Below are 23,645 nucleotides of genomic sequence, written 5' to 3'. Positions count from 1 at the left end.
ATATACCACCTGGACAGACTAGATCACCCTCCCCCTTCTGACTAAATCACTTCCTCAGCTGCATAATTTGGTTCTCAATTACCATCAGTATTATCCTGGACTAGGCTCACAGTTGTCTCACTGGGGGAAATGTCCTGAGCTCACTGCCTCCACACCCGATTACCACCTCTATATTTCCCACTACCACTGCCCCTAGTAAAATAGCTTTCAAATGCTGCAATACAACTAGGCATTTGAAAAGTCTCTTCATGCCCCCGTGCATCAGAGTACAAAAGGTTGACTTCCATTTTAATCAATTAGCTGCAAATTGTCTCTTCAGAGAGGAAGAGGACTAGAACTCTAGTGCCACCTATTGGAAGTAACAATCCTACCAGTCAATGTCGACCCTATAACGACCCTTGTCACATGACTTAGGATAATAGCCAAACCAGAATCTCAATTTGCAGACACTGTGTTTTGGGGTACGGCCCCTCGTCAGTGCAAAGTGAAGATCTGGTTTGGCTGAATGTGAGGCGTCTGACCGGGATTCAAGAAGTATTGTTTCTCCTTACGGAGAGTGACATGTTAAGCATGCCGAGGTGAGGAGACTTAAAGCTGCAATGCTCCTCTGGGAAATATGCAAATTGTCTCTTCAGAGAGAAAGAGGACTCGAACTCTAGTGCCAGCTATGGGATTGCTACTTCCTATAGGAGGTACTAGAGTTCTAGTCCTCTTCCTCTCTGAAGAGACAATTTTCATATTTCCCAGAGGAGCATTGCGGCTTTAAGTCTCCTCACCTCGACAATCAATTAGCTGGAAGAAATTGCTTGTGAAATATTTTCCTTTCACCCTGGGGAGCTGAAGGTTAGGGGGACTAAGGGGCTGAATGGATAGAAGTGTCATTGAAAGTTGCTATATAAAAGAGTATTTATTATGCTTATTTATATAGCCCCATCATATTCCACAGCATTTTACAGATCTTGTTATCACTGTCCACATCAAGCCAACAATCTAAATTCACTATCTATATGGAGGAAACTCACGCAAACACTCAGAGAACATACACATTCCTTGCAAATGTTGTCCTTGGTGTGATTTGAACCCAGGACCCTAGTGCTGCAAAGAAAAAGATTAGGTATTTTCATGAGAGAGGAAGTTGACCGTACAGAGCTCTGAACATTTCAGCAACATCCATGCCCTAAAAAAAATAAATAAATCAAAACGCGTTCCTTCCCTTTTAAGCTCTACTGTAAACAAAAGTTTACAACCACATATGGGGTGTCGTTGTGGGCAAAACCACATTTGATTAGAAAATGCTAGCTAAATGAATACTTTAGAGGTGTAGGATCTAAAATGGTGGGCACTTTTCAAAGGTTTTTACTGGGACGTCATGGGTTCTAGAAATGTAACATGGTGCCTGAAAACCACTGAAGCTAAATCTTTGCTACAAAAGCAGAATGCCACACTTTCTATTAGGAGCTTGTCTGTCCATATAGAGTAGTATCAGAGAGAGAAAATGCGTACCGCTTAGAGCAGACCATTTTTCCTATTATCTCTTGTGAAAGTAAAAAAAAAAAAAATTCATACAGAACCAAATTATTGGCAAAAAATTTTTTTTCACTTTTATGGCCCACATGTATGGGGTCAAATTGCTCATGAGATGGATTCATTAAGTGGTGTAGTTGTTACCGGTAAGTCCTTTGATTGTTTTTCTTAGTTTTTTTAGCACCTCAAGGCCTTTCTAAACCTATACTTGTGCCTGCAATACATCCTAAAAAAATGCAATCTGAACATTTGAATCCCTTATTTCTAAGGCCTGTATTTGAGTTACATAGGACACAGGGGCCACATATTCATAGTTTCTTCGATTTTATGGAAGAAGGTAAACATAAGTCCATCTAGTTCAACCTAGAACATAACCAAGAAAGCAAAAAATCCCATGGGGGGGGGGGATGTCCTTTCTGACTCCACATATGTAAATCAGACTAGTTGCCTGGATCAACAATCACATCACCGAATTTAATACCCAAAATGTGTAATATTGTATTTATCAAGAAAGGCATCCAGGATCACTACTCTTACAGTAGAAAAATATTTTTGTGAGGCTTGTAAAAGAATTTGACATTGATTGATTCATATTTTCCAAATGGGTGTTATAATTAATATATTGCTGTGAAGCACATGACCAAACTTCCTAATGCCAATATGAATACTGGGCAGCTGTTTTTGAAAGAGGGCAATTTAAAAAATTGGTTTCTGAAACAAACTTTAGCAGCATTTTTTTTTTTTCACATTTTCCGTATGCTTATTAAACTTATAGTTAAACCGGGTGTATGTGCCCAAATCTGCTCTGCTGATAAAGATGGATGGCAGACAATATTCTTCAAAGCTTTATTTCAAAATTGGTTATATAGTCAACGCTTTTCGAGGTCAGGCAGGACCTCTTCCTCAGGATAAAACCTTACAAGTTGACATCAGAAATGCTGACATTAGAAATTTAATCACATCTGTCAAAATCACGTTTTAAATATAGTAGAAGAAAGTTCCACCAACCTTAGCTACTTGACAACCAGATGATCCAACAGCACCAGAGCAGCAGCTATAATGGGTTTCCCAACCTCCCGGTACTGAGAAAGGAAGAATAAGGAGATAACCATATATGTCGCTACTACAGGGATATCCAACGGTATCTTTAAGCATCAAGATAAGGAGCCAACATAATGCAACTAAAATGTAACATTAAAAAATATATATTGTTTACTTCCTTTTTTAAATCTGACTCTATTACACACACACACACACACACTCATTAGCAACCGCTCTAAGTTTATCAGTGCCCCTTCCCATGTGATACAGCACCTCTCAGCCTGCGGAGACGACCCCAATGGTGAACGCACTCCTCTTTGCGCACACAGTTTCCTTTAGGTGTCACAAGGTACTCTGCTCCACAGCGACAGCATATTTTACAAGAAGCTATAGTTAGAAAAAAAGAAATTGGAAATATAACCAAGTAGTGGAAACTCCTTTAATATAGCACACAGATAACCGCCACAAACGCTGTATTTCCCCCATGAAAAATGTTAGCCTATACACACCTCCTGTGCTGGTGACATTCTAGAAAGGTCGGTTCCATTGGTCTCCTGATGCTCGTGTGACACTGTTGTATCTGCACAAGTCCTGCAGCCAATCAACAACCACTTCCTTTGGACGAAACATAGAATCGGAGGAAGTCAGAGAGCAGCAGAAATTCTCACTTTTTACGGATCTCAGTTTCATCTAAAGTGTGAGTGAAGCGCCACTGAATGACTGCAGGAGTTGCCTGACATAGGAACGTCACAAGATCCCCGGAAGAACAGGCGCTGACATCTGGAACATTTCCGCACCGGAAGAGAGAATTGCTGTTGTTATTTTACATGGGGGAAATCTACTGATTGAAAAGGGGTTGCCCGAGGACATCCCTTTTAATAGTCAGAATATACACTTGGATTTGAATCTGAGAATATCCACTATGCTCACTTTTTACATGGAATATCACATTTTTTGGAACTTTTAATACTTACTGTCCAAGTTCTTGTTTTCATCTTCAGTAAATACCACAGCACTTTCAGATTTTTCAGGGTGCACCAGTGGGTAGCTATTCTCCTTTAGTTGTTCAGGTGTCAGGACATATTTTTTCAGTTTGTTGTATATTGTTGTCTCTAAGTAAAAAAAAAAGAGTTACCGTACATTGATTTGTGCATCAAATTCAATGACAGAATTGATGATCACCACTGTGCTGCATATATTAGTCTGGGTTAGTATAAAAGTGCTAAAACACAAATACTACTGACTAAATATAATGCCCATCAAGTATACCACAGACAGATAAAGCACTCACATGTGCTAAAGAATAGTCAGAAATCAGGAAACCCATGTGTACACTATATGGATGGAATAATGTCACAGAGGTGGCGTGATACCAACTACATGACATTATTGTATCTATATAGTATTTTTTTGGTTAGGTCATTCTTTAGTGCATGGGAGTGCTTTATCTTTTTCAGGTATACTTGGAGCCATGCCCAATGGAGTTTATATTTAATCAGTAGTATTTTGCCACTTTCATACTTAGATAGATTAATTTATGTATATCCAGCACTTTGATTACACAGGTCTGCAAAAAATAACATTTCAAGAGCTGTTTTGGTTATTCCATGTAATCTTTATGTTTTTTGGTGGGCTAAATCCGAAAATGACCTCCGTTTTGTCATAGGACATCATGTTTCCTGACAATTTAGGTAACTATGTTAAATAAGGCAATACCACGAAATAAATGAAAATAGACTTATAAAATTAATTTTTTATTACAAATTTTTCATGAAAACCATTTTTTGAACTGAAATAAGCTCACTAACACTCACTAAAATCGATTTTTTTTTTTTCCCTGTGAGGCTCCTCTTGGTAGTAGCTCCTCTTGGTGAGTAGCATATGGAATGTCTCTCTGAAGCATCCAACAGTAGTCTGCCATCATTGTAATGCTCCATTTTCCCTGGTATCTTCTTTCCATCTCTTTAATGTCCTGGTGGAATCGTTCACCGTGCTCTTCACTCACAGCTCCCAAATTTTCTGGAAAGTAGTCAAGGTGGGAATGGAGGAAATGCACTTTCAAACTTATCAGACAACTTAAAGCTTGAAATGCTTTCAGCATTCGTCCGACGGTCTTTTTGTAGTCAGAGAAATTTTTAGGCAATAAAAAAGATCCTATGACCTCTTTAAATGCAATCCACCCTTCTTTTTGAGGATGTGTCATGGCATTGACAAACACTTTATCAGCTACAAGCATTCTAATGTCTGGTCCGACGACCACACCTTCCTTCAATTTTGCCTCCAAGAGGCTTGGAAACTTGGTGACCAAATATTTAAAACATTCCCCATCTCTTGGAAGTGATTTTACGAATTGCTTAATCAAGCCCAATTTTATGTGGAGAGGTGGTAGAAGAACTTTATAGGGAGGTACCAAGGTTTCTCGGAGGACATTTTTTTCACTGAATGCGAGCACCATCAGCTGCCAACTCTTCTTGATCCAGTGATTTTGTCGGTTTCGACTGTCCCACAGACACAGAAAACAAGGGAATTTGGTATACAAATCTTGTTGCCCGAGCAACATGCACAAACCTTCAAACCACCACACACTTGCCAACCATGGTCTTCATATTTAAGTTTACAAAGAACCAATTCCAAGTTTTCGTTGGTTTCCTTCAAGCGTAAGGGGTGACCTAAAGGGAATGAAGCGTAAAATCTGCCGTTGTGGAGTAAAACTGGTTTGAGACATCTTTTTGAAGAATCTATAAAAAGACGCCATTGCGCTGACTCATTGGATTTTGCATTGACCCTTCAAACCTTCGACATCGATTCAATAAACCAACTTGGGCAAAGTAAGAAACAAACTCCTTTTCACGATGTCTGAACCATGAAAAAGACACTCTTGGTAACATTAAATTCCTGCTTTTGAGCCTTGATCCGAGTAACTCAGCGGCATCTTTGGGAAGATTCAAGTCTCTTACTAAATCCTTCATTTCCTCATGGGAAAAAAATGTTGGTCTTGTATCATCTTCAAAGTCAGAACTTGATTCGTCATCTGGTACAGGTATGAATTCACCTTCATTGGAGCTAGGTATCTCTCCCAAGGTAGCAGGGGTCTTAGGTACTGGTTAGGGATGATCGAATAGCTTCGGATAAAAACTTATCCAAACAGCTATAGCGCTTACCGAACAGCTGCCTCGGTAACCTGGGTACCTGCAGCACTCCTGATAATCAGCAGTTCGTCGCTGCAGCAGCATGTGTCACGGCTATGTGACAGTCACAAGACATGCATGCAATACATGCACACTTTATGAGGCGCCTAAACTTTATCTTGATCTCCAAGTTTTAGTCTGAAGTATGCGAAGTATACTTTTTTCACAAAGTCTGTAATATTCAGCTGTTGATTCAACAGTGCATCTTCACCACAAATGAAACAAAAACGGTCAGGCAAATTAATACACTTCCGCAAAGCCATAACGCTAGTTTGGGGAAACACAGTTAATGAATGAAATTCCATGAATGAAATTCCAATGCAAGTTTCTTGCAAGCATTAGGACCTTTCATTATGTCACTAATGACCTGACTACCACCAGCCAATCACGCAGTTCCTATTCATGTTAATGTTGAAAAAAAATAAGCTGATTCACACTAGAGTTTCCAGAAGAACCTATAGGCTTGTGGCAAGTCCTGAAGTTTACGATTTTTTTTTTTAATATCAAAACACCAAAATACATGGAAATTATATGAAATAATATGAAAATAATCAAACAGCTTTTTAGTCGCAGACCTTTGTTATCTATGAATCCAAGCCCTTATGTGCTAACTCTGGGGAGTGAAGAGCGTGGATCATCTGAAAGGAGCATTGATGTAAGGTGCACTGGGATGGGAGTTTGGCTCCCCTTAGCTCACTAACAGTATATTTACACTAAATGGTAGTCACTACTGCTAGTTTAACCCCTTCATGACCCAGCCTATTTTGGCCTTAATGACCTTGCCGTTTTTTGCAATTCTGACCAGTGTCCCTTTATGAGGTAATAACTCAGGAACGCTTCAACGGATCCTTGCGGTTCTGAGAATGTTTTTTCGTGACATATTGGGCTTCATGTTAGTGGTAAATTTAGGTCGATAATTTCTGAGTTTATTTGTGAAAAAAACGGAAATTTGGCAAAAATTTTGAAAATTTCGCAATTTTCACATTTTGAATTTTTATTCTGTTAAACCAGAGAGTTATGTGACACAAAATAGTTAATAAATAACATTTCCCACATGTCTACTTTACATCAGCACAATTTTGGAAAGAAATTTTTTTTTTGCTAGGAAGTTATAAGGGTTAAAATTTGACCAGTGATTTCTCATTTTTACAACAAAATTTACAAAACCATTTTTTTTAGGGACCACCTCACATTTGAAGTCAATTTGAGGGTTCTATATGGCTGAAAATACCCAAAAGTGACACCATTCTAAAAACTGCACCCCTCAAGGTGCTCAAAACCACATTCAAGAAGTTTATTAACCCTTCAGGTGTTTCACAACAGCAGAAGCAACATGGAAGGAAAAAGTGAACATTTAACTTTTTAGTCACAAAAATGATCTTTTAGCAACAATTTTTTTATTTTCCCAAGGGTAAAAGGAGAAACTGGACCACAAAAGTTGTTGTCCAATTTGTCCTGAGTACGTTGATACCTCATATGTGGGGGTAAACCACTGTTTGTGGGCACGGCAGGGCTCGGAAGCGAAGGAGCGCCATTTGACTTTTTCAATGAAAAATTGGCTCCAATCTTTAGCGGACACCATGTCGCGTTTGGAGAGCCCCCGTGTGCCTAAACATTGGAGCTCCCCCACAAGTGACCCCATTTTGGAAACTAGACGCCCCAAGGAACTTATCTAGATGCATAGTGAGCACTTTAATCCCCCAGGTGCTTCACAAATTGATCCGTAAAAATGAAAAAGTACTTTTTTTTTCACAAAAAATTTCTTTAGCCTCAATTTGTTCATTTCCACATGGGCAGCAGGATAAAATGGATCCTAAAATGTATTGGGCAATTTCTCCTGTGTACACTGATACCTCACATGTGGGGGTAAACCACTGTTTGGGTGCACGGCAAGGCTCGGAAGGGAAGGCGCGCCATTTGACTTTTTGAATGAAAAATTATCTCCATCGTTAGCGGACACCATGTCGCGTTTGGAGAGACCCTGTGTGCCTAAACATTGAAGCTCCCCCACATGTGACCCCATTTTGGAAACTAGACCCCCCAAGGAACTTATCTAGATGCATAGTGAGCACTTTAAACTCTCAGGTGCTTCACAAATTGATCCGTAAAAAATGAAAAAGTACTTTTTTTTCACAAAAAAAATTTTTTAGCCTCAATTTTTTCATTTTCACATGGGCAACAGGATAAAATGGCTCCTAAAATTTGTTGGGCAATTTCTCTTGAGTACGCCGATACCTCATATGTGGGGGTAAACCACTGTTTGGGTGCACGGCAAGGCTTGGAAGGGAAGGCGCGCCATTTGACTTTTTCAATGGAAAATTAGCTCCAATCGTTAGTGGACACCATGTTGCGTTCGGAGAGCCCCTGTGTGCCTAAACATTAGAGCTCCCCTACAAGTGACCCCATTTTGGAAACTAGACCCCCCAAGGAACTAATCTAGATGTATAGTGAGCACTTAAAACCCCCAGGTGCTTCACAGAAGTTTATAACGCAGAGCCATGAACATAAAAAAATATTTTTCTTTCCTCAAAAATGATTTTTAGCCCGGAGTTTTTTATTTTCCCAAGGATAATAGGAGAAATTGGACCCCAAATGTTGTTGTCCAGTTTGTCCTGAGTACGATGATACCCCATATGTGGGGGTAAACCACTGTTTGGGCACACGGCAGGGCTCGGAAGGGAAGGCACGCCATTTGGCTTTTTGAATGGAAAATTAGCTCCAATCATTAGCGGACACCATGTCGCGTTTGGAGAGCCCCTGTGTGCCTAAACATTGGAGCTCCCACACAAGTGACCCCATTTTGGAAACTAGACCTCCCAAGGAACTAATCTAGATGTGTGGTGAGCACTTTGAACCCTCAAGTGCTTCACAGAAGTTTATAACGCAGAGCCATGAAAATATAAAATTATTTTTCTTTCCTCAAAAGTGATTTTTTAACCCACAATTTTTTATTTTCCCAAGGGTAACAGGAGAAATTGGACCCCAAAAGTTGTTGTGCAGTTTCTCCTGAGTACGCTGATACCCCATATGTGGGGGTAAACCACTGTTTTGGCACACATCGGGGAGCGGAAGGGAAGTAGTGACGTTTTGAAATGCAGACTTTAATGGAATGCTCTGCGGGCGTCACGTTGCGTTTGCAGAGCCCCTGATGTGCCTAAACAGTAGGAACTCCCCACAATTGACCCCACTTTGGAAACTAGACCCCCAAGGGAACTTATCTAGATGTGTGGTGAGCACTTTGAACCCCCAAGTGCTTCACAGAAGTTTATAACGCAGAGACGTGAAAATAAAAAATGTGTTTTCTTTCCTCAAAAATATTTTTTTAGCCCAGAATTTTTTAATTTTCCCAAGGGTAACAGGAAAAATTTGACCCCAAAAGTTGTTGTCCAGTTTCTCCTGAGTACGCTGATACCCCATATGTGGGGGTAAACCACTGTTTGGGCACATGGCGGGGCTCGGAAGGGAAGTAGTGACGGTTTGGAATGCAGACTTTGATGGAATGGTCTGCGGGAATCATGTTATGTTTGCAGAGCCCCTGATGTGCCTAAACAGTAGAAACCCCCCACAAGTGACCCCATTTTGGAAACTAGACCCCCCAAGGAACTTATCTAGATGTGTGGTGAGCACGTTCAACCCCCAAGTGCTTCACAGAAGTTTACAACGCAGAGCCGTGAAAATAAAAAATCATTTTTCTTTCCTCAAAAAAGATGTTTTAGCAAGCAATTGTTTATTTTCACAAGGGTAACAGGAGAAATTGGACCCCAATATTTGTTGCCCAGTTTGTTGTGAGTACGCTGGTACCCCATATGTGGGGGTAAACCACTGTTTGGGCGCACGTCAGGGCTCGGAAGGGAAGTAGTGACATTTGAAATGCAGACTTTGATGGAATGGTCTGCGGGCGTCACGTTGCATTTGCAGAGCCCCTGATGTGCCTAAACAGTAGAAACACCCCACAAGTGACCCCATTTTGGAAACTAGACGCCAAAAGGATCTTATCTAGATGTGTGGTGAGCACTTTCAACCCCCAAGTGTTTCACATAAGTTTATAACGTAGAGCCGTGAAAATAAAAAATAATTGTTCTTTCCTCAAAATTATGTTTTAGCAAGTATTTTTTAATTTTTGCAAGGGTAACAGGAGAAATTGGACCCCAATAGTTGTTGCCCAGTTTGTCCTGAGTACGCTGGTATCCCATATGTGGGGGTAAACCACTGTTTGGGCGCACGTCGGGGCTTGGAAGGGAGGGCGCACAATTTGACTTTTTGAACGCAAGATTGGCTGGAATCATTGGTGGCGCCATGTTGCGTTTGGAGACCCCTGATGTGCCTAAACAGTGGAAACCCCTCAATTCTAACTTCAACACTAACCCCAACACACCCCTAACCCTAATCCCAACTGTAGCCATAACCCTAATCACAACCCTAACCCCAACACACCCCTAACCACAACCCTAACCCCAACACACCCGTAACCCTAAATCCAACCCTAATCCTAACCCTAATCCCAACCCTACCCACAACTGTAACCCCAACACAACCCTAACCCTATCCTTAACCCTAACCACAGCGATACGACCTGGCCGTGATCGTTGGAAAGTCATTGTGTGGTCGCTGGGGAGCTGTCACACAGACCGCTCTCCAGCGACCAACGATGCCAAGGTCCCGGGTAACCAGGGTAAACATCGGGTTACTAAGCGCAGGGCCGCGCTTAGTAACCCGATGTTTACCGTGGTTACCAGCGTAAAAGTAAAAAAAAAAACGTACATACTCACATTTTGGTGTCCTTCAGGTCCCTTGCCGTCTGCTTCCCACTCTGACTGAGTGCCGCCGTACAGTGAGAGCAGAGCGCAGCGGTGACGTCACTGCTGTGCTGTGCTCTCACTTTCCGGCCGGCAGACAGTCAGAGCGGGAAGCAGACGGCAAGGGACCTGAAGGACACCGAAATGTGAGTATGTACGTTTTTTTTTTTTTTTTACTTTTACGCTGGTAACCACGGTAAACATCGAGTTACTAAGCGCGGCCCTGCGCTTAGTAACCCGATGTTTACCCTGGTTACAAGTGAACGCATCGCTGGATAGCTGTCACACACAACGATCCAGCGATGACAGCGGGAGATCCAGCGACGAAAGAAAGTTCCAAACGATCTGCTACGACGTACGATTCTCAGCAGGGTCCCTGATCGCTGCTGCGTGTCAGACACAGCGATATCGTATGGATATCCCTGGAACGTCACAGATCGTACCGTCGTAGCGATCAAAGTGCCACTGTGAGACGGTACCCTAACTCTAATTCCAACCCTAACCCTAAGGCTATGTGCCCACTTTGCGGATTCGTGTGAGATTTTTCCGCACCATTTTTGAAAAATCCGCAGGTAAAAGGCACTGCGTTTTACCTACGGATTTACAGCGGATTTCCAGTGTTTTTTTGTGCGGATTTCACCTGCGGATTCCTATTGAGGAACAGGTGTAAAACGCTGCGGAATCCACACAAAATTGACATGCTGCTGAAAATACACAGCGTTTCCGCACGGTATTTTCCGCACCATGGGCACAGCAGATTTGGTTTTCCATAGGTGTACATGGTACTGTAAACCTGATGGAAAACTGCTACGAATTCTCAGCGGCCAATCCGCTGCGGATCCGCGGCCGATCCGCTGCGGATCCGCGGCCAATCCGCTGCGGATCCGCGGCCGATCCGCGGCCGATCCGCTGCGGATCCGCGGCCGATCCGCTGCGGATCCGCGGCCGATCCGCTGCGGATCCGCGGCCGATCCGCTGCGGATCCGCGGCCGATCCGCTGCGGATCCGCGGCAATCCGCTGCGGATTCGCAGCCAAATCCGCACTGTGTGCACATGCCCTAACCCTACCCCTAACCCTAACCCTACCCCTAATTCTAACCCTAATTCTAACCCTAGTTCTAACCCTAACCCTAGCAGAAAAAAAATATATATATTTTATTTATTTTTATTATTGTCCCTATGGGGGTGATAAAGGGGGGTCATTTACTTTTTTTTCATTTTGATCACTGCGATAGGCTATATCGCAGTGATCAAAATACTTCTGAAATGAATCTGCCAGCCGGCAGACTCTGCGGGCGCAGTGCGCAGGCGCCCGCCATATTGGAAGATGGCGGCGCCCATGGAGAAGCCGGACGGACATCGGGAGGCCCGGTAAGTATGAAGGGGGGGTGATCGGATCACGGGGGGGGGACCGGAGCACAGGGGGGGGGGACCGGAGCACAGGGAGGGGGCACCGGAGCACGGGGGGAGCGTACAGGAGGACGGAGGAGCGGACAGAACTTATTAGGGGGGCGGACCGCGCACCGGAGCACTGGGGGGGGCGATCGGTGGGGTGGGGTGGGGGCAGATTAGGTTTTCCAGCCATGGACGATGATATTGCAGCATCGGACATGGCTGGATTGTAATATTTCACAGTTTTTTTGGGTGAAATATTACAAATCGCTCTGATTGGCAGTTTCACTTTCAACAGCCAATCAGAGCGATCGTAGCCACGGGGGGGTGAAGCCACCCCCCCTGGGCTGAAGCACCACTCCCCCTGTCTCTGCAGATCGGGTGAAATCGGAGTTAACCCCTTCACCCGATCTGCAGGGACGCGATCATTCTGTGACACAGCATATGCGTCACAGGTCGGGAAGGCACCGACTTTCATGACGCATACGCTGTGTCACAGGTCGGGAAGGGGTTAAGGTGCATGGTTCAACTCCCATTTTATTCATTTAAGTGTCAGTATGGAACCCGGAACTGGAGCCAACTGAAGCGGATTATCTGCGAGCCATAAATCGCTTGCTGCAAAGTATCAAGTTTATTGTGAATGGTAGTGGGAAGTCATAAGTACAGACTTTAAAAAAATAAATAAATCTTTAGTTTATCCTAAAATATTCCACAAAGTGTTAATTTATCTTTTAAAAGGCACAGGCAGAAGAGATTTAGACTGCAGCAATGAATTGTATGTGTAAAATTTCTTCCATGTGTTTTCATAAACTAAAAACAAACCAAGAGCCATGCCACAAAATGATGGCAGAAATATGCCATAATTTACACCAGAATTTAAATTTAGTTACAGCTGGCTGCAGTCTAAATAAATTACATTCACCAGTCTGCGAAAAACTTTAAAAGGAACAGTAGTAGCATCTACAATACAACCATAGTTAATAAGAAAAGAAAAGCACAGTCGCAAAGATAGAAATAGCCTTCCAAACAAACAAGCAATATCCATTCCTTTAGACAAGTAACCTAGAGTCCGTGAGCCGTAAAGAGCCTCCCTCCGGCTCCCAGGGGTGGGAGTGCTGGGGCTGCAAGCCCTTTATTTACTCCTTGCAGTTACGGTCATGCAAAGAGGATTACGTCCTCACGCTGGCCAGTACTTTGTTGGCAGAGTCAGTGTGCTCTGCACTCCTGTCCCACCAATGAAGACAACAGCTCCAGCATCTCTTGTAATGTATATAGCCCAGGACCAGCCCCTCCTGTAACGTGAATGCACCCAGCCCCTCCTATGACGTGTATGGCTTCGGCCCCTCCTGTGACATATATGTCACCAGTGTCTTTTCACTATTCATTGCAAAGAGTCAACTGTGCTACGGACGGACACAAATCTAGAAGATCAGTTGCGAGTAGCAACATCAATAGAATTATAAAGTTGATAATTTTCTACAGCTCCCAATGATGGTATAAATATCCAAATGGCCCCCAGCAGGAAAAAGGTTCCCCATCCCAGCTTTAGACTGACAATCTGGTCCCAAAGCAGGTCATGCATATCAAATATAAATACCAGCAGTACATTTTTCATGTATTTTTCTACTCCGAACAAAAGACTGCCTGCTACTGTTTTGATCTACATATTCTGAGTTACTCTAGCTCACAAATCTATAAACACACTGCAGGCTTCAGATGTGTATTTTTACTAAATATTGTAATTAATAAGACACCTAAAATCTAGATGATAATAAAGGCAAAGATGCTCATATAGTGTACCATCATAATACCTGTCAATTCTTCATCCTGATGATTGCTACGCTGCATAGAGAAACTGATCTTGGCTGCCAATTTTCCACCGAGGATAGACTCATGGGAAACCACTTTCTTGTTAGCAAATTCTGTAAGAGAAAATGGTGTACAACATCATTGCATATATAGCCTTTTTAGCCTAGTGTTAACTTAGCAACTTAATGCAGATTTTTTTTTTTTTTTTTTTAAAGATAAGATTAGGCTGGTTTCACATTTGCGGACGAGGGCTTTGCGGAGGACTGTGTAGTGCCTCCGTTAAGCCCTGCCCACTGCCGCACCTCTTCACCTCTTCCTTCAGCTCCGCCTACATCGGCATGTGTCCTGCGTACCCTATCTTTAACATTGGGTACGCAGGCCATGCGGATGTATGCGGATGCCTCCGCATGCGTCGTTTTCACGCTGCACTGACCAGGACAAAATGCAACATGTTGCATTCGACGTAGGTCGGTGCAGCGTGAAAACGACGCATGCGGAGGCATCCGCATACATCCGCATGGCCTGCGTACCCAATGTTAAAGATAGGGTAGGCAGGACGCATGCCGACGTAGGCGGAGCTGAATGAAAAGGTGCGGTAGTGGGCGGGGCTTAACAGAGGAACTACTCAGTCCTCCGCAAAGCCCTCATCCGCAAATGTGAAACCAGCCTTAAAGAAGCCCTCCAACGAAGATTTTTTGTAACTAAATCTGTGCGTATGTGCATGTAATGTAGTGTGTGCGTGCATGTTAATATACGCACCTACCGCTGCCACCACCTTCTGTAGGATATAGTGCCGTCCCACTCCTCCTCTCAGTGATGTCACCACACTCCAGACTATTCCAGATCACTTTGTGTGAGCCGGAAGTCTCTCTCACATTGTAAGTTCATTGAGCCTCGTTCTAACACTCAATAGGATTACATTGTAAAAGAAGTAGAGCAGTGTGACCTGGAGAGTCAGAAGACTGGTAATGTCGCTCAGAAAAGAAGCAGAATGGCACTGGATCACAGAGAAAATTGCGGTAAGTGAGTATATTCACGCAAACACTACACTACATGCACAGATTTATTAAAAAATATCTGTATAGAACTGCTTCTTTAAAGGCATTGGCATCTTTTTTTTATTTTAACAAATGTGCTCCTTTTTGCTCTAAGCTCTGTGTCTGTTTTCTTCTTCTTAGTCATTGTGCTCCCTTTTCTGTGCTTTTAATGAGTAAATGACCATGGTTACTAGCTTTAACTATAAGGTGCATGAGCCAGCATTTTGTTACTACTGATCGCTCCTCTCAGCTAATTCTTCTACATGAGGCGGGAGTATGAGTATCTCATGGTATCGCTCCTGTGTTCTGTGACAATAGCATCACAATGACAGACTTTTGCAAGTTTAAATATATAGGACTACCCAACTAACAGCCATCCCATGACAAAGCTGTTGATGAAACACGTGTTGGGTTTGTTTAATCAGTGAAGAGATTACTGTATGAAAGTATTTTCACTTATAATATGCACTGCTTAATGTACAAGAGAGGAGTCCTGAGACAAACTTGACACTTAGGCTATGGAGAATTTGGTAGCAGCAACTGTCGCACAAACAGTTAGCTAGGTGTCACTGCAACATTGCAGGACAATACGACTGAATGGGGTAGCATTGCGACAAGAATGTTGCAAAAAAATGGACATTATTTTGAATTTTTGTGTTTTGCTTGCTGTGGTTGCAGTACCCTCAGAGTGCAATGCAACCCCATTCACCAGTACCCTCGGGGAGTGCAATGCAACCCCATTCACCAGTACTGCATTGTATTGCGATGTAGCAGGGACATATAGGAAAGTTGGCAACAAGTTTTGTGTTCAAAGTATCAGGTGTATACCCAGCCTAAGATTTGTAAAAATAGAATTAGACTCATCTACACTGGATTTCTAGGAACCTTCCACGACAGATCCACAAGGTTATTCCAAGCCCTGATAGGGACAGGAAAAACAAAAAGGTCAAATGGCTCACCCCACTTCCTCTCTCCAGTGTTTTTCTAAAGGACCACACCAACAGGAATACTTTATTTTTGTTGGCATCACTTGGTACAAATAAATATTGGAGTGGAAATTACTGTCGAGGAGGGTTCCTAGAAACCGAATTACTGTTATGTCTAATTCTATTTTCTCAAGTCTCCATCCACAACAGCACTACAGAAGGAATGCCAAAAAGCAAGCTTCAGAGAGGGACGATGGCCTGGAGAACTTTCTCCCAAAAAGCCAAATCTGTATCAGATATTAGGGCGAGTCTACAAATGTTTAGAGAAGGTATGGACAGAGGACCAGGTAGCTGCTTATAGATCTGCTCGATGGACGCGCTTGCTCTTTCAGCCCATGATCCACGGATACAGCTCTGGTGGAGTACACTGTGAACTTCTCTGGAGGTATTTTTAATACAATTTGCACTAGTGCTTTTTGAAGCCTTTTTCCCTTAGTTAATGTCCATACTGTTGGATGAAGAAATTCTGAAGCATTCTTCCTCCAGGTTTTTGATCGTTGGAGATGATGAAAGATAGCTCTACATATGTCCAGCATGTGGAACTCCATTTATCTACTGTCAGATGGATTTTGGCAAAAATGTAAAAATGATCTCGAGACATATGGAACTCTAAAGTTACTTTAGGTAGGAAAGATGGATTCGATCGGAAAATGATCCTATCTTCTAGAGTTCTTAATTAAGGTTCTCTAGTCAACAGATAAAAATAAAAGCTGCTTTCCAGGACGGTTAGTCTAAGGGTACCGTCACACATTGAAATTTTCATTGCTGCGACGACACGATTCGTGACGTCGCAGCGTCGTATAATCATCGCTCCAGCGTCGTAGACTGCGGTCACACGGTGCAATCACGGCGCTGGAGCGATGCCGAAGTCCCCGGGTAACCAGGGTAAACATCGGGTTACTAAGCGCGGCCCTGCGCTTAGTTACCCGATGTTTACCCTGGTTACAAGCGAAGACATCGCTGGATCGCTGTCACACACAACGATCCAGCGATGTCAGCGGGTGATCAAGCGACGAAAGAAAGTTCCAAACGATCTGCTACGACGTACGATTCTCAGCAGGGTGTCTGATCGCAGTAGCGTGTCAGACACAGCGATATCGTAACGATATCGCTAGAACGTCACGAATCGTAACGTCGTAGCGATGGAAATTTCAATGTGTGACGGTACCCTAAGTCTATATGCTCACATGGTGGAAGTGATAGGCCCTTGAAGACTACATTCAGTTACCAGGTCGGGACCAAGCTGGTTGGTTGTAATTGAAACACAATGATGATAAACATTCTGATTCAACGATGATCTGCCAGACTTTAGTCAAAATGTGAACTAACGGCTGCCACTTGGACTTTTAGAGTGATAGCCTTTAATCCCTTTTCCAGCCCACTCTGTAGGGAGTCTGGAATCTGGGCCATGTTTGGACATAAAACATTCAGAGGGGTAGAGCCACACTAGGATAAAAAGGTTTTCCATATTTTGCTATAGATGGAATTGGTCATCGGCTTTCTATTTTTCTGAAGCCTATCTATGACCTTTGTCCGAGAGACCCCTAGCTTTTAGAATGAAGGACTCAGACTGAGGATCTGGGTGATAAATTGGCCCTTGGTGAAGAAGGTTGCTTATTGATGGGAGAATCGGGGAACCTTCTATTTTTAGGCTGTTAAATGTTTCTAACTAACTTCTCTTTGGCCAGAGAGGTGCCACTAGGATTGTCGTCATCTTGCCAGTTCTGATTTTCTGCGATGGTCTTGGCAGAACAGCAATTGGTGGGAAAGAATATGCCAGATTGAAATCCCAGCAGTGTGCGTAAGCATCTACAGAGTTTGATTTTAGAGAGAAGTATTCATTCTTTGTATTTTGACAGGTTGCAAACAGGTATACTACTGGGGACAGCTCCCCCGGAGGAAACCCACACGAAACGCACGTTGAGGCTGCCAGCACCAGACCCTCTGTGGAGACTATGGGTAAGACCTCTTCTGCAATGGCTTTAGCCACATATAGTGTTTGATCGCCGGTGTTATCTCTACCTGTGACTCTTATTATTAGTCTCTGAGTCACTACTATTGAGTTTGAATTATGGACATATATGTTGTCTGCTGAGAGGCAGCAGGTGGGGATTTACAATCTACATTTCATGTAAGTTACATTGCTTATCATGTGTTAGTTACGTCTACACATGAGCACTTATAGTCTACATATATAGTATGCACCATTGCACTTTATCTCAGGCTTAATCATACAGCATGCACTATTGCACTTTACTTCAGGTTTGATTGATATTTATTGATATCTTTACAGTGCACAATATATATACACTGCATGTATAATATATTCCATTTTTGTAACAGATATAATAATTTTTCTAATATCCCCTAATATTCCTGCTATTAGTGTCACTCTGATCGATATTTCTATTTCATCATTTTGATTAATACATTTTGTAAGATTTTTAATATAAATACTCTGACCTTTTTTCTGGTGTTTAACTAACGGAATGGGTTATAAGTGGTTGTTATATACTTTGAGAAGTAATTACCTTATGATAAACGATTCCGCTCTTGGGGATAATTTGATCTACCTTGCTATACAAGTAGACATCTCATTGGTGTTCAACAGGGCTGCTGAAGTCTTCCAGGGTTACTTATCTATATCTATTGAATTTCACAGAACACTTACTTCACTGGACACTGTATCCTTAACTTTTTTTCCATCTCTATTTGTGCAGTCAAGTAGGGTCATTTAATAAGATGTTTTATATAAAAATAAACTTCCTAATGACATTATTTAGAATATTATTATTTATAATTGATGTATCCAAATGTAATAAATCACTAATTTTTTTTTAAGAAAATTACATTATTTAGAAATATTTATTGTTGTTTATTTTATAGTACACCGATGAAGGTCGTTTGAGACCGAAACGTTTATTTTTGTACTTGTTTATATGGACTGCAATTAAAATCAAGAATATCTATCATTTTTGAGTGCCAAGTTTTTTCATGTTCTTTATCAGGCTGTTCATTTTATGATCCACTGGGTCCCTCGGTTGTGAGGAATGTTCAAACAGCACGGTTGTCTTTTTTTCCCCCACTTTAACCACCTGGATATCTACTTTTGGTATTTCTGACCAACACTATATTTCTTCCTCTAGTGTGAATCTATTTTTTTAGTTCTGTAGGTATCCCCAAGTAAGCGCTTCTCTGGAAGCTTCCACTTCTCTAATATTAGACTCTGGATATTATCGTGTATTGGGAATACCTTTCTCTTGTTGTCTTAAAACTCCTAAACATCTCATCTTGGACTGTCTGGGTAGTTTTCTATTCCTCCACATCCATAGTAGTTCTCACTGCTGTGAGGAGTTTCTCCATGTCTTGCAATGAGAAATAATATTCCTTATTTCTCTGAGTTGGGTCTATGCCTGCAGCTAACTCGCCTTCTTCAGAACACTCGCCAGTGATGGTTCTCTGATCTTCCTGCAAGTCTGAATTTGATTGCCCCCTATACACATTTTCTGTTTTTTGGTTCCTGATGTGGTCATTGAAAATGACTGGGAGAATGAGACTAGGGATGACTGAACTTGGGGATGATCAACTAGCTTTGGATAACTCATCTGAATAGCTATAGCGCTTCCTGAATAACTGCCTTGGGAACCCAGATACCTGGAGCGCTCCCGATAATCAGCTGTTCGGTGCCACAGCTGCATGTGTCACGGTTGTGTGACAGTCACAGTCTCTCCATGAATGTGTTGTGACTGTCACACAGCCGTGATACATGCAGCTGGGGAGCCGAACAGCTAATTATCCGGAGCGCTCCAGGTATCCAGGTTTCCGAGGCAGCTATTCGGCAAGCGCTATAGCTATTCGGATAAGCTCTTATCTGAAGCTATTCGATCAACCTTAACTGAACTGTCTAGCAGACAATCCCACTTCATTCCTCCATCAAGGATGGATGTTCATCTGTTCAATTTTATGTGTGCAGCTTTGACAGATATTTTTATGGAAAGATTGCAATTTTTTTTTTTTACACAGATGGCACACTTGTGGGCTGACATCTTGTCTTTACTTTTTGGAACAGGATCCTTGTCTGCCAGAAAGAGGAGAGTTGGGAGCCAAGCAAGTATCTAAAAAAATCCTGCTCCAAAGATATAGATACCTACTATATCAGGTACTTACTAGGTTAGCAATGGGTTCTACAGATGGAGTGAGAGACGATCGACCAACCTCCATTATAGGAAAGATTCTACGTAATGGAGTCTTCAGTCCGGGCGTCTGATTGGACGATTCTCCTTCCTGTGGTCTGATAAGCTCTAGCAAGGGAAAGACTCTTGCATAAGGTAATAAGGTTGCCATAACCCTGAAAGATACATGTGCGTGTTGTATTCAGCGTGGAACACAACCGGAAGGGACGCTGGAAGACCTGCGACCTTGTCTGATGTCAATTCCGGTATTCACAAGCTGAATTTAGAGAGGGGAGGAAGAGACCTTGGGAGCTCTGGCAGGCCTCCGGCTCACAACCGCTGTGCTTTACCCAGGAGAACAGGAAGAGCGGTGAGGTCCTGTGTCCAGAAGACACAGGCTCAGCTACCAAAGGAGGAAGGCCAAAGTAATTGTCCTCAGCAGCCAGGCCTTAAGGTATGTAGGATAGTCTTGACAAAGAGCGCATGTCGCTCGAAACACATCGAAAGATGCCTGTATTCTCTTTTTTTGTGAACACTCAATTTTAATCTTTGCTTCATGTACCTTGGATAATAAAATGCACTTTTTGGATGTAATCTGTCAGCTGGATTCTTCGGCTTTCTCCATTGGATGTTGCACCCTGCCCAGGTGTTATCCGTGCTCCAGAAGTGTGAAATTGTAGGTGGTGAGCTGGATTTTCTTCTATGTAGGATAGTGCCTGTTGCCGGCCACCGGAGCTACTCAGGATGACCTCTGCATGCCCCAAAAAGACAGGAAAAACAGTGCAGAGAGGAAGAGGGGTGGGCCGTTTGACTTCTGTTCCCTGTCCCTATTAGAGTGGGGACTAACCTCCTGTGGTGCTGTCATGGAGGGCGACTTTAGAAATCCAGGCTAGTGGATGGATGCCAGACGAGCAAGGAATCTGTGCACAACTCCACTGAAGGTGACATTAGAAATTATCTTCCTGTAAAGGATACAGGGTTACACAAGAAAGAAGCCAGGGTACGGTATGTTTCAGATGCAACAAATAGAAAAGAGTTAAAAAAAAAAAAAAAAAAAAAAAAAGATTGTTTGGGGAGAAGAACTCGAGAAACAATTTCCAATAGGGTCCAAGCAAAGGTGAAAGAAAACAATCTCTGATCCATGGGAATTCCACAATTAAAAGTGGCAAATAATCAGACATTAAAAGGTTGGTGCACTGACTTTGGAGCAATGAGTCACATGAATAGTGATAGAAGATTTTTCTCAGAACTTGACGTAAATAACAAGGAAACATTCTATCTTGCTGATGGATGTTGAATAAATGCAGTATAGGACATGGAGTCCTCATGTGCCACTGTACAAACAGACAGAAGGTAGCCAGACCAGTAACAGACATGTTATATGCCCCCAGTCAAGAAAGAGGATTGTTATTTCTAAAGTGCATGACAGCCAAGTGTCTCACTGTAAAATTCCAGAGTGATAGCCACTGCCAAAGAGGCTAAGCATTTATATCTTCTCAACGATGTAAAGGAAGAGGTTCTGCAGACATGGACACAATGAATATATCCAGGCATGCAATGGAGGTCTGAACACACTCTAGAAAGCATTTAGGAGCTGCAAAAAAAAACAAATTTGACAAATAATCCAAAAACACAATATGACGACATCACTAGAAATAAGAAAAAACTACTTTTGAACAAATACCAAAACACTACATGTGACCAGATACAACTGTACCTAGATACAGAATTAAGGCGGACAACAAGATAAAACAAAGGTATATCACCTGTACTTCATACAATGTATCCACAGTCAGTATATACACTGCTCAAAAAAAATAAAGGGAACACTTTAAGGGAAACAGAATATAACTCCAAGTAAATCAAACTTCTGTGAAATCAAACTGTCCACTTAGGAAGCAACACTGTTTGACAATCAATTTCACATGCTGTTGTGCAAGTGAAATAGACAACAGATGGAAATTATTGGTAATTATCAATAAACACTCAATAAAGGAGTGGTTCTGCAGGTGGGGACCACAGACCACATCTCAGTATCAATGCCTTCTGGCTGATGTTTTGGTCACTTTTGAATGTTGGCTGTGCTTTCACACTCGTGGTAGCATGAGACGGACTCTACAACCCACACAAGTGGCTCACGTAGTGCAGCTCATCTAAGATGGCACATCATTGCGAGCTGTGGCAAGAAGTTTTGATGTGTCTGTCAGCATAGTGTCCAGAGGCTGGAGGTGCTACCAGGAGACAGGCCAGTACACCAGGAGACGTGGAGGGGGTCGTAGGAGGGCAACAACCCAGCAGCAGGACCGCTACCTTAGCCTTTGTGCAAGGAGGAACAGGAGGAGCACTGCCAGAGCCCAGCAAAATGACCTCCAGCAGGCCACAAATGTGCATGTGTCTGCACAAACGCTTAGACCATCCTCATGGAGTCGGTTTCGGAGTTCCCGATGCCCACAGATGGGGGTTGTGCTCACAGCCCAACACCGTGAAGGACGCTTGGCATTTGCCACAGAACACCAGGATTGTCAAATTCGCCACTGGCGCCCTGTGCTCTTCACAGATGAAAGCAGGTTCACACTGAGCACATGTGACAGTCTGGAGACACCGTGGAGAGCGATCTGCTGCCTGCAACATCCTTCAGCATGACTGTTTTGGCAGTGGGTCAGTAATGGTATGGGGAAGCATTTCTTTGGAGGGCTGCACATCCCTACATGTGCTCGCCAGATGTAGCCTGACTACCATTATGTACCGAGGTGAGATCCTCAGACCCCTTGCGAGACCATATGCTGGTGTGGTTGGCCCTGGGTTCCTCCTTATGCAGGACAATGCCAGACCTCATGTGGCTTGAGTGTGTCAGCAGTTCCTGCAAGATGAAGGCATTGAAGCTATGGACTGGCCCGCCAGTTCCCCAGACCTGAATCCGATTGAACACATCTGGGACATCATGTCTCGCACCACCCTCCAACATCACGTTACATCACAGACTGTCCAGGAGTTGGCAGATGCTTTAGTCCAGGTCTGGGAGGAGATCCCTCAGAAGACCATCCGCCGCCTCATCAGGAGCATGCCCAGGCATTGTAGGGAGGTCATACAGGCACGTGGAGGCCACACACACTACTGAGCATCATTTCCTTGTCTTGAGGCATTTCCACTGAAGTTGGATCAGCCTGTAACTTCATTTTCCACTTTGATTTTGAGGATCATTCCAACTCCAGACATCCGTGAGATATCAGTTGTGATTTACATTGATAATTTTTAGGTTTTATTGTTCTCAACACATTCCACTATGTAATGAATAAATATTTACAACTGGAATATTTCGTTCAGTGATATCTAGGATGTGGGATTTTAGTGTTCCCTTTATTTTTTTTGAGCAGTGTATAAACTCACATTAGGGAAAGGTGCATCTCAGCTCTCAGAAGGAGATTAAAAAGCCTAAAAGCAGTCAAACAATTGAAACAATTGTGAAGAGGTTTGAAGTACACAGTAGCAAGTCTATTTAATAGCAATGCAGCATGCAATAGACAATCTGGTGCGGCTACAGGGGAAAAAAAACTAATAAACAAACAAAAAAAAAACAGAGTGCTCCTCTAAAGTACCACTCCAACATTTTTTTTTTATTGCAGCTCTGGAGAGGTGCTACCAAAGCAAAATCCCTGCACTTAAAGGAGTTGCCCGGTCTAATTGATAGGTCTGCAGTCAC

General features: G+C 42.8%; 1 protein-coding gene across 1 annotated transcript in view; it reads right to left on the bottom strand.

The window, feature by feature from the left end:
- The window catches only part of REXO1 (RNA exonuclease 1 homolog), a 200,506-nt gene that overhangs the window by 79,854 nt on the left and 97,007 nt on the right, over window positions 1-23,645 (bottom strand). The window contains exons 8-11 of the mRNA XM_077272241.1: window positions 13,753-13,863; window positions 3,540-3,677; window positions 2,839-2,952; window positions 2,533-2,606 (exon numbers count right to left, since the gene is read on the bottom strand). Of these exons, the coding sequence (XP_077128356.1) occupies window positions 2,533-2,606; window positions 2,839-2,952; window positions 3,540-3,677; window positions 13,753-13,863 (437 nt within the window). The remainder of the gene's footprint in view (window positions 1-2,532; window positions 2,607-2,838; window positions 2,953-3,539; window positions 3,678-13,752; window positions 13,864-23,645) is intronic.

Source organism: Ranitomeya variabilis, chromosome 1 (assembly GCF_051348905.1).
Source record: "Ranitomeya variabilis isolate aRanVar5 chromosome 1, aRanVar5.hap1, whole genome shotgun sequence".
NCBI lineage: Eukaryota > Metazoa > Chordata > Amphibia > Anura > Dendrobatidae > Ranitomeya > Ranitomeya variabilis.
This window is presented reverse-complemented; position numbering and strand designations above follow the sequence as displayed.